This window comes from Physcomitrium patens, chromosome 11 (assembly GCF_059467195.1).
Source record: "Physcomitrium patens ecotype Gransden chromosome 11, ASM5946719v1, whole genome shotgun sequence".
Lineage (NCBI taxonomy): Eukaryota > Viridiplantae > Streptophyta > Bryopsida > Funariales > Funariaceae > Physcomitrium > Physcomitrium patens.
This window is the reverse complement of record NC_143420.1, coordinates 6,135,089-6,146,117: the sequence shown is the minus strand read 5'-3', so window position 1 is coordinate 6,146,117 and position 11,029 is coordinate 6,135,089. Positions and strand designations below refer to the sequence as shown.

Here is an 11,029-nt window from a genome sequence, read left to right as displayed (position 1 = left end):
TACTCTGAATACTGGCTGTTTCAAAACTATAATTCACTTGGATCTGAAACTTACATGGCAATTCCCATTTCTTAACCAATCATATAATGCCTGTTAGAAAGTAGAAAATCTCTTAAATTTCAAGATTCGGCTGACTAAAGGGTGTCCTTGTATCCCTGCTGTGCTGCCTATGGTGGACCTCATTGGAGAAAAATTCTGCTCTCTAATTAGGTTCTTGAATGATCTTTCGGGGACGCACACTAAGTAGATATGGGTATCTGAATCAGAATATGAAAGAATTTTGTCAAAACAGATAAATGGGGGCTTCATTAGCCTCCAAGAAAAGAGGGGCAAACCCGAAGGCTCACCCAGCCTTAGTGGATAGAAGTAATCACTTCCTTTACAGCAACTCACCATAGTGCAGAGGGGATTCTCGTCACACTCTGGGCTGCTCACCATTCGACCCCATGTTTGATACATAGGGGATCCAACAAAACTTCCGGTTGTCGACCTTAACAGATAAAAACACGGCATCTTGAGGTTGCAACGAACCCCATTACCAACTTCAAAACAGCTACCTCAAGAAGCTCAACGTGGATATACGGAGCAGTGACTGCCACTTCAAATTTGTACGTAGCCACTGTCCTGGAGCGGAAACTCTTCTCTGTAGACTAATACATCTGCACCCGGGATCTTGAAAATGCTGGAGGCTATTCCTCTTAGCTTACACCTTCTTACTCAGTAAGGATCTTTATGTACTATTCAAAACATTTTCCACACACGGACTTGTTGAAAAGAAATCTTCGGCATATGACCACAAGTTCTGTGGAAACCGGTTTCGCAGCGATAGGACTGCAGGGCTTGTAGAAGATAAGGCACTAACGTCTTGAGATGCAACATTAGTCACAGGAGTGGTCTGTGTCTGGGAAAGATTCATAGATCTGATGGAAAGAGATGGAGAAGGAAAACCAGAAGCAGCGCCCTTTGATCTCTTTGCTGCAGTCTGTGATTCGGTTATTGGGGCAACCCGACCACTCATGTTCCTAAAGCTCGAGTTCCCACTCTTAAATTCCTTAGAAATGCTGTCACCATCAGAGGAGACCATGCTCATGCTTGAGCTCAAGTTTAGTGAGCTTTTTGTGAGCAAACGATTAGGTTTCTTCGGTGATGGGAAAAATGCATCAGAAAGAGACTTATGGCGAGTCCGCCCACGTGCTGTAGTGGGAGCTGATTCTGGCTCAGACGCGGATTTTGGCTTCGATTTCACTGATGTCTCATCGTCTTCGGATCTCATATCCGGTGCAGGAGCTGGAATTGGAGGCTGCTTTAGATTTTTCAAGAACCCAAGTAGCAAGTCCATACTTAGCTCTTGCTGAACAACCTCTCGATTGCGCTCGCTACCGTAGCAGACCGACAGCAGAGTTCCGATCAAAATGGGTGTCAGCTTCGGATCGCTGAAAAATGCAAATGGCAGGTCACACATCTGTGTATATCGCCACAGTCCACACACTAGTAAGAATGTATTTTCTCGTGGTTACACATCAAATCAGTAATACGAAGAATGCAAAAAATTCCGTATATCAGAAAGGAACGACACTTTCTCAGTCATTGTATGTAGCGCCTATAAATAGCTGCTAAAAATGCAGGGTTAAAGGAGAGAGGAGGAAGAAGACGCTAAGAAAGCCTAAGTGATCCCGAGTGCAATTGAGGAACTATTCACGCGATAACCTTATGAAGGATTGTAGGACTTTTGCCCCATCGAAGAACAGCTTGATTGCCAGGATGCAGCAACGCAGCATAGCCAAGAAGTAGTAAGGTTTCCATAAGCAATGCAGCAACCTGCACATGTACTAGAAAAACTTAGATGTCCAAGACCCTGGAGTATAATCAACAAAGAATAGCTCCAGATTGTTCCGCTCACTTATGCCAACTATTCCCACTGGTTCTCTACAAAATGTCCAGTCGTGCATTCAAACCACAGACTTTATCTTTAATCCCGGAAAATAAATGAAAAACTAAGAGTCATGGAGAAAACATTAGGTCCAGAAAACCGTTACCTGATCTGTAGTGCTCTTCCATTTGCAGGTACAATGAGACAGGAGAAAACTGACAAGATGAAAGAACTCCATCCTAAGATCTGGTAAAGCCTGCCAAAAAAAAAAAAAAAAAAAAAAAAGTAAGAAAAGAACAATTTTCAGGGTCTCCAACAGCTTTGGAGCGCTGGCGATTAATAAAATCCAAAATCCTCCAAGGGTTAACTAATATCAAGGAAAACAAGGATAGGTGATAGAGGAGATTGCCCGTGTCTCTTGTACACGAATTCGGTCGAAATATGAGTTTCTTTAGTACCGCACATACCAGCATGTTTTGTACGAGTGAGAGGTCGAGCCTGGCGACATTATTTAACACCCGCAGAACACTAGTAGCCACCTCCTCGAAATTGGATGGGAGAGCAGTTGCAGCCTGATAGCAAACCAATTTCAAAAAGGCAGTTGGTTTATGTTAATGTTAAGAACAAAATATGGAAACAAAACCTTTAGATACACCACAATTACATGATGTTTCAGAATTAAAGAAAGAGAATTCCGTGGAATTAAATTTCCATCTCCAGACTTCCAACACACGATCCTCATGAGCAGTGAAGAGAACTACCTGCTCTGGTGTAGCCCGGGGATTGGCCTGGAGAAGAACAGCTGTCAACAATGAAGGTAAACCAACAAGCCCCGTCTCCTCAATGGCCTCGAGTAGGAACTTTGTAGAGCGATTCAAGTTCTTTTGGTTTTTTTCGTCCATTTGGGGTATGGTAGAGCTTACCGCAGCCAAATCATTAGTCTTGGCCTCGGGCTTCTCCACCTTCGTCTCGTCAGATGCTCCAAAGCTACCAAGCACACAGGAGTTCTCATTTACGCATTCCTCCCTTACACCATCCAGCTTCTGCGCTCCTGCATCTTCCTGACCGCTCTCTGCTTCCGGAGGTGGCTGCGGAGAGCGGCCTACGATGTTGACTGGGGCCTCATGAGCAGCTGTTAGCGCCTTCCCCCTCGGCCCAGTCAAAGTCTCCAGCAACCGCAGACCTAGCAGAACAGGACCAGGAATTGCAGCTCCTTCCATTTGTGGCCGATCAAAGAGAGCAAAGAGGTTCTTTAGTTTGTGAAGGACCTCGCAAGCTACGACTAGCTCTGCAAGATCCTCTTGCATTTGAATTAGGTGATCATCAACGCAGGAATGGCCGATGATAGCTAAAACAACCCACAGCAATCCCTCTAGCGCTGCTTGCATCACTTCCGATTTTTCCTCTTGAGACATACTCTCCTCTTTCAGAATCAAGACAGAAGCGGATTGGTTCTCAGAAGAAAAAGCAGGGACTTCTTTTGTCTGGCTGCAGGTGACGGGTGAGAGTACTCCTTGGTTGTTTACGGAGTCACTGGTGCTGAAATTCTCCAGAGCCGTGGATAGCATAGGAATGAGAGGAGGTAACAAATTGCGAGCTATGAAGTAGCTCCGATTCGCGGGAAGCGAGAGAACTACCATCAGAAGGCGGAGTAAGGCCACAGTGAAGGCTGAGGCTTCGGGTTTGGAAGAGTGGGACGCTGGGAGTGCTGTGGCAATGTAGTCAACAAGGCCTTGCTGACGAGCAGCGTGAAGCTCAGGCTCTCTTTCCTCCAAATACTGCAAGAGAATTATATCAGAAAAGCACACGTAAATTGGCGCTCTTCGATTTAAACCACAAGACACGTCTAACAAAAGGGGCAGTGAGCCTTGAAATAATTGGTGAAACACAACAATTCACTCGTAGGAAACTGGGTCCTAATGATGAGTGTCACCTTTATAATCTCGGAGATGATCAAGCCACTGGAAGTCAAACTTCCAGGCTTGCGCATTGCCTGCAGTCGTCCCAGCTCTTGCATCCATCGCCCTATCTTCGAACGAGCTCCACCTAGCAAATGACTCTTAATTTCAGTTCAAATTAATTTCAAGACAACTAGAGCAAACAAAGCTGTGGTAAAGGGTCATAAGGTTGTGGCACATTTTGAGAACGTATGGCATGCTTTGAAGGTTAAGTGAACCAACCTGCGACAGTTGCAGTACCAAGACCATGGCCCTCAATACCAGAAGGGGGCTCATTAAATTCAGTTTTCCTGCTTGTCAACCGCTGCCGAATTCGCTTCACTCTTTTCTTGATTACCTGCAAATAGACATTGTCGCGATCTCCTACCAAACTGATCAGCCCTACACCGGCTTGTCTTTTGCCACCAGTTGGCCCTCTACCCAAGGGTGTATCTCTTTCGGATTCATTTTCCAATATTTGGTAAGGAGAGCTTTTCTCTCGGCTTGAGGTTCGCCTCCCAAACGGAGAGCCTTGATCGCGAGTCCTCCCAGAGAATTCACTCAGAGTCTCCCGGCTGCGCTTGTCTTGCTTGTCAAAGTCCATCATAGCCCGCTCCCTGATTTGCTCCAAATATATTTTTCGCCGCAGTGAACTCTCTCTCAGTCTCTCCGAGAGTCTCTGACCAAGTAACTCAGCTTCTTCTTGCTGCGCCTTAGCCCAGGCTTCCTTCTTCCTTACATGCTCTACGGCTCGGGCCTCCCTTGCTGCACTCGCAGCTTTTCTCTCCTCCTCTCGCCTAGCTTTCGCCTCGTCTTTCCGTCGCTGCACCTCTGCAATCCTTTGCAGTCTCTCAGCCTCCAGTTGCCGTCTCCTCTCTTGCGCAGCTTCTTCCTTCGCAATGTCTTCCTTTTGCTTCAACTTCAAGCTCTGCAGCCTCTCAGCACGCCGGCTCTCTGAATCTAGCAGCTTCTGCTGCAACACCAACTTCTTGTTCTCTTCATTCAAAGAAGTGATGAACCTCACCTCACTCACTTTACTACTCTCATCACTCGCTCTCCTGGCAATCTGGGCTAGGTGAGCTTCATGCCGAGACTCTCCACGCTGCTGCCGAGCATGCATACCACCCCGGAGCTTGTTACTCCTCACTGCCTGCCACTCACTCACTCTAGTTAATTTCTCCGTTGTCTTCTGCAGCCGCTGCACTTTCTCATTTTCCAGCTCCATGCGTATCCTTGTAGCGCGAGCTTGCTTCCCATCCACCTCCTTCTTAGTTTCTAAAGGGCTCCTCTTTTTACGCTCAGGTGACATAAGCTTATCATGCAGCACACGTACTCGCTCTGTGCTCTTTCTCCCCGGCCCTGGGGATCTCGACACGCGTGATGACCGACTAAGTGGTGTAGAGAGTATATCTTCCCAGTTTCTCTTCTCCTTCCACGCCTCAAGAGCGGTCTTGGCCCCTTTCTCCACACTTAACTGCTTCTCTCTGGAGGAAGCCCGCTGCTCACTAGACGCTGTGGGACTCATGAATCTGTCAATAGAAGTGCTGGGTGCTGATCTCTTGCTGGCAGAATCAATGCTTCGATTGGTAAGCAGCTCGCTATCACTGATTGAGCTCCCTTTCCTCCGAAGCGATTCTTTCTGCTTCGGGGAAGCAGTAGCTCGTGCAGATGACAAATTCTCACTAGTATATGCTTGTCGTCTATCTGCACGAGGGGGTCCTATATTTAAAGACTTACTCAAGAACCGTGAGTTTTGATTTTCCCTAAGCTTAGTATCAGTGATTTTAGATATAATACCATCTTTCACTTTAGCTGGCAGTTCTTTGATAGAGGAAACGACTTCCTTAGACTTTGAAGGAACATCTCTACAATTGGGAGTGTCATCATTAGACTTAAGGGAGGCATCTCTACGATTTGGAGGGACTTCATTAGGCTTTGGGGTGGTGTTTTTGAATGTAACTACTGAATCCTTTGCTCTAGGAGGGATTTCCTTGGAGCTTGGGACAGGGATTTCTCGGGAAGCTGCAACAGATTCCTTCAACTTGACATACTCAGAGTGGGCAAGCTTCTCTGACTCTGGAGAGAGAAGCTGAGAGGTGTCCCTTCTCCTACCTTGCGAACTACCGAACTGTAGGGAACCATGAACTCTCTTGAAAGCCTCTAGTGATGAGGACAGCAAGTCAGCTTGCTCCTGAGAGCATGCCATACGACGTACCTGTGGGAGAACTCTATGAGAAAGAAAGGAGAAGGAACCAAACGGCAGTAGGATATATGCATAGCAGTGGTTACAGAGAATAAACGGAGAATAAACTGAATTATATCGATTGCACCCACTCACTAGCAACCTCTACGGTGAATCGTACCTCCCAAGCTATGGCGTGAGGGCGTCTCTGTTGAGGGTCCCCTTTGCTTGATACAGAGCTGCTAGTACTCGCAGCCGAGGCTGGTCGGGGTAGACCAGGGCCTTTGTTCACTCGGTCAAAGCCCTCAACTCTTGCTTTTAAGTCTTTAAAATCAAGACCTGCTTCGTCCAAAACTAGTAGGGCTTCTTTGATCTGCTCGACGTCTGACTCGAGCTCACATAGGAAATAGAGTTCATCAATGGCCCTGTTCATATTTTCAAATAAGTAGCACCATAGGCGCTGACGGAACCTTTCCTTGCCTTCCCCAGCTGCACATACGCTTAACAACAGTATTATGAGGTGCATGAAGACATGATTCCTGCTGGCCAACCGCTCACGAAGCATCTTCATAGATCTCAATACATCAGTAAAAGTTGTAGTGTCAAAATACTGATGCAATAACATAGAAAATAAGAAGACATCTCAGCAGTTCATGGCCTCAAAAACCACGCTTCTCAGGCCTCTTCAATTACCTTCCGCTCCTCCAGCACTGTCAGGTATATAATTTTCACATGAAGCTTCATCTGTAACAGGTACCAAAGCCATAGCATTGTCACTGGACTCTTCCACATTTCTAATTCCATCTTTCAAAGCCTGTTCGTTAAGCTCTGGCACTTCCGCAGCCGAAACACGTTCACCTAAGCCAGGAGTGTCGCTATTATAAACCTCAACATCCTGAAATGCTCCTTCTACAGATTCTTTAAGATCTGAATCATAAGGACATGTAAGCATGTGTAAGAGCCCAATGTGTGCCAGCAAAACAGACGAATTGCATAGAGGAAAGAAGTCTCTACTCATAAACATGGCCTCTACAGGATTGGGTAATTAATACATTAGGTGCTTATTAAAGATTCACCAAAAGATAAATATAATTGACACATTTTGTCTATACTAAATTCCAGTACTCTAATAGATGCCAGACAAACAAGGGTTCAATGGCCCTCTGCTATAAAGAGCTTTTGTTTAAACTGGTAACTGGATCCTCAGTCGTCTATGAAGCCTTAGCTTCAAAGCTGCGCAAACTATCTATGGCAGGAGAGAAGTGGAACCCAACTTCATTCACGGTCAGGAGCACCAGGCCAAAAAAGCTCTGAATTCTCACAAGTTACTGCTTCTACACTATCAACTCCCTACTTAGGTAGCTCTAATGATATTGTAAGAAGGTTCTCAGCTTCATTACCAGCAGGGTTCATCTTCTGTGTTGAAGTTTGCACAGGCGCTGCAACAGCGACCTCCTCCTGCAAATCTGCAAGAGGCACAACAAAACCAGGAAAGTCGATTTGCTGGCCTACTGGGCAAACGCTTCTTTGCTCCTTGATCCCACCAGAGAATTCAAGTCCTCTAAGTTCCTGCTCAACACCCGGTGAAGCACTCTCCTGAGAATCAAATCCTGCGTCTAACCGTACATCTTCATGAAATTCCTTATAAGCTACAAGAGATCTCGAATCAACATTTGCGCCATTCTTGGATACGGCTTGCATATTTTCTAGGTCTTCCATGTCAAGGTCACCCCATTTAAACTTGGGAAGATCAGCTGCTATTGCTGCATTTATGAGACTCTTTCGCCTCTCCTCGGCTGCATCATTGGTCACATCTCTCTCATCCCCATCCACGAAGATCCTCAGCTGGGCACCGGACATCTCCCTGGACTTTGGTGAGCCGGAGTTGCTGCAAAACTCGCTGTTCGACAAGTGCTGAAATTTCCGCTTAGAATTTACAGCCACAATCATACTCTTTGAGACACCTCCTTCGTTATGGTTTAGGGTTTCAGTGAGGTCCTCCGTGAGGGACTTTTCCTTCGTGAGTGAGGATTTGGGAATTTCCCGTGACTCCCCAGTTGGTGTGGCAAGGTTGCTAGAATCTAGAGATGTGGAAAGATAGGTAGAGTCGTCGTTCATTGCTAATCCTACCTCTTTCATTTCAGAAGACGATGTACTGCCTCCACAGCCAGGAGTATCTGGTGTGGGAATGTTTCGGCCATCTTCTCCAGGAAGAATCTTGTCAATCACGTTCTCTGCCACAGAAATAGCGGGAATGCAAGATTCATCACCCTCCGAGGCGGTCAAACCATTTCCTCCCGACGAATTCAAAGAGCTGGCTGTGACCTGCGATTGTTCCGAACCAAGCATCTCCGGAAAACTACAGTTTTTGCAGCTCTCCTCATGAGACTGAGTACAATTGCAACGCTTTGGGATGGCAGACTCTGACCTAACAGAGATATCCAGACTTGGGGCGCTGGGCTTGGAGACGACTAAGTCAGGTTTGAAGTATTTTACTTCGCCAAACGCCAAATCAAACCTTCTCTGTAAGCCAAGATCGGCTTCCTGAACAGGGGATGATTCACTGAGAATGACAAACTCAGGAACAACCAACGGTTCAAGAATCACATCACTTCCAGTTGTCTTTTCCTCCATGATGAAAAACTCGGGAGTGCCCATGACACTCTTAGCAGCTGCTTCAGCCACTCCTCCGTCGGGACTCACCCTTCATCTCAAACTATCTACCCCTCATTTTCTTCTACACCACCATAAATCACTCCAGAATCAAAGAGAGAGCAATGCATGCTCTCTTGACATCCTAGGTAGAGCAAATTCTCTCACCGCCGCGTCTTCTGTTCTGCAGAGAAGCACATGGCATATTTAGCGGGGTACAATGATCATCCACAAAAGGTACTCCTTTAATTCGCATAGTGTGTACGATGAGTCAAGAATGTGATCAATTGGGTGATACCATGAGTTTGATGGTTACAGTTAGTTCAGCCAATATCAGATGCAAAAGTCTAGTGAGGTAGAACTATACAAACGAAGGGGAGGAAGAGAGTAGATTGAGACCGAGAAGCTAAAAAGAAAGGTCAGTGATCGTCTAGCTCCTTCTACCTTAACAGAAAGGAACGCTTGATAAGTAAGTTGTCCAACATCGCAACTAAACCCTAATCACATGAATTTATCTCATATACTATTAAAAGTAATCTTTAATTGTTCACATTCTACTCAAAAGTTAGAGCTGAATTTCATAATGTAGAGGATCAAGTGGGGCGCAGCAATACCAGCCCATGGCAACGATCAGGCAGAAATCACACATAGAATTATACGATCGAAGTATGGGCTACTCAGAATCCAGCAATCTCAAACCGTTGCACTCTGAAATACAATGGACCTTTCCGATCCAAATTTAACCCTAAAACAGGCACATATGTCACCTGCATCCGCTTCTAGAAGCATAACCAATCGGGTCAGTGACATCAATAACCCAAACAGCAGCCCCCAAGACAATCTTCACTCTCTTTGGAGAACGCAGACATGCCTCAAGCTACATTCCGAGAATACTCAGTAATTCCCATTCAAAAAACTCGCCCTAAGAAAAATGTCAAATCCGGGATCCGCAATAGAAAAATGCTAAAGCCACTTCATACTGTTGCGAGCGGGGGGTACGACACTCAAGCTTCTAACGTATAACGCTAGAGGCTGTCAACACTGACGTAGCGACCCTCGCATTACTACAAAAACCCGCTATTCGCATTAACCATGCACTACAAGGAAGCTTAAAACAGTCGCGCGCTAAGCCTTTAGCTCCAAATGGCAATTGGGCAGCCCACACTATGAAACCAGGGGGGGAACTAGACCCGACCACCACTCACCATCACGAACGTTGGATGGGGAGCACCTCCGAGACTGAACATTTAGATCTCCATGAGCAAAGATCGCAGAAACAAATCAGCATTCAACCCCTCCTACCTCTCAAGCCACCCTCGCCACACCAACTCTCTCCAACGCCATCATCATCGCGCTAAACCCCCACGCATTGCGCCATTCCTCCCACTCGACCCAAACCCAACGAAGAGGGTGCCGAGGCAGGCACCGATCAGTCCAAACGGGCAAGCAGAGGACCTAGTTTTTTTTTAGTAATGAGGAAACGAGGCTACCAGACCATGCCAGACATGGACCAGACTAACGGTCGCACCCACATCAGAGGAGAGAGACGAAGTTCTCTTCGTTGTCCCCTTTGGGTTCCCAACGTGTTCCCCTGCGTCACAGAGGCCCGATTTGTCCCACAATTTGACTGCAAGTTGACGCCTTTGCCACATGGGTCGTTTACTTGTGTCCAAATCTAAGTTGGGTTCCGCAGTCCTCCGACTTGCCATCCACCAATTCGTCACATTTTTGTAATTCTCTTACCCTGACGTGCCGAGAATATCTTTGAGTTTTTCAAACGCCTCGTGGGAAGTTTTGGCTGATTTCGAAGGATCCTCTTCGATGCCCTGCTGTGTGGTTCTCGTCAAGGGAACATTCTCATCAAGCAAAATCGTCACATTGCGGCACTCGCAACTGAGATATTCACAACCACGAATGTTGAGGAAAGTAGAAAGTTGCGAAGCTCGAGTTTCCAGTATGAAATCGCCACAAGGGGACGCACCACGTGCTCCCTCGCTGTGAGTAATCCGGTGCTGGACCTGGTGGACAGAGCGAGAGGCTGTTCGATTGCAGCATCGCGAGGATTGGCGTTTCCAAAGGCTGAATTTCTTCGAGTCAACGTCGGCGTTTGCCTTGCTTTTCCTTCGATGAGTTCCACTGATTCCGCAGTTCTTCATGAATACGTGCGCTGATTGTAAACCTAGTCTAGAATATGTGAAGCTGTGAGAATGGTGCAGTGAGTGTAAGAATTTGCTCGAGATGTTGTACTAATGGAGAAGCTTGGGAACTTCTGAGTTGCTCATCCTGTAGTACAGATTCCATCGTTGGAGTACTGATTGTCAAGAATGACGGTATGATTTTGAACGGAATTTCTGACACACAGCCAGTGTTCTGATGTTCGAGATATCA

At 46.4% G+C, this 11,029-nt stretch overlaps 1 protein-coding gene across 4 annotated transcripts; it reads right to left on the bottom strand.

Moving 5' to 3' along the window:
* LOC112288788 (uncharacterized) lies at nucleotides 1-10,142 on the bottom strand. 4 transcript variants are annotated; one of them, XM_024533350.3, is made up of 11 exons: nucleotides 9,847-10,142; nucleotides 7,390-8,825; nucleotides 6,683-6,916; nucleotides 6,171-6,478; nucleotides 4,051-6,022; nucleotides 3,804-3,916; nucleotides 2,632-3,648; nucleotides 2,338-2,442; nucleotides 2,037-2,126; nucleotides 1,708-1,818; nucleotides 1-1,462 (listed from the first exon to the last, which is right to left on the bottom strand). In XM_024533350.3, exons 2-11 carry the CDS (start codon nucleotides 8,645-8,647, stop codon nucleotides 731-733), a joined length of 5,940 nt encoding a protein of 1,979 aa, XP_024389118.1. In that variant the 5' UTR covers nucleotides 8,648-8,825; nucleotides 9,847-10,142; the 3' UTR covers nucleotides 1-730. The 4 variants fall into 4 exon arrangements, with proteins under 4 accessions (XP_024389118.1, XP_024389120.1, XP_024389117.1 ...); XM_024533352.3 differs by having other exon boundaries at nucleotides 7,390-8,820; XM_024533349.3 differs by having other exon boundaries at nucleotides 9,944-10,142.
* Nucleotides 10,143-11,029: the final 887 nt, after the last annotated feature.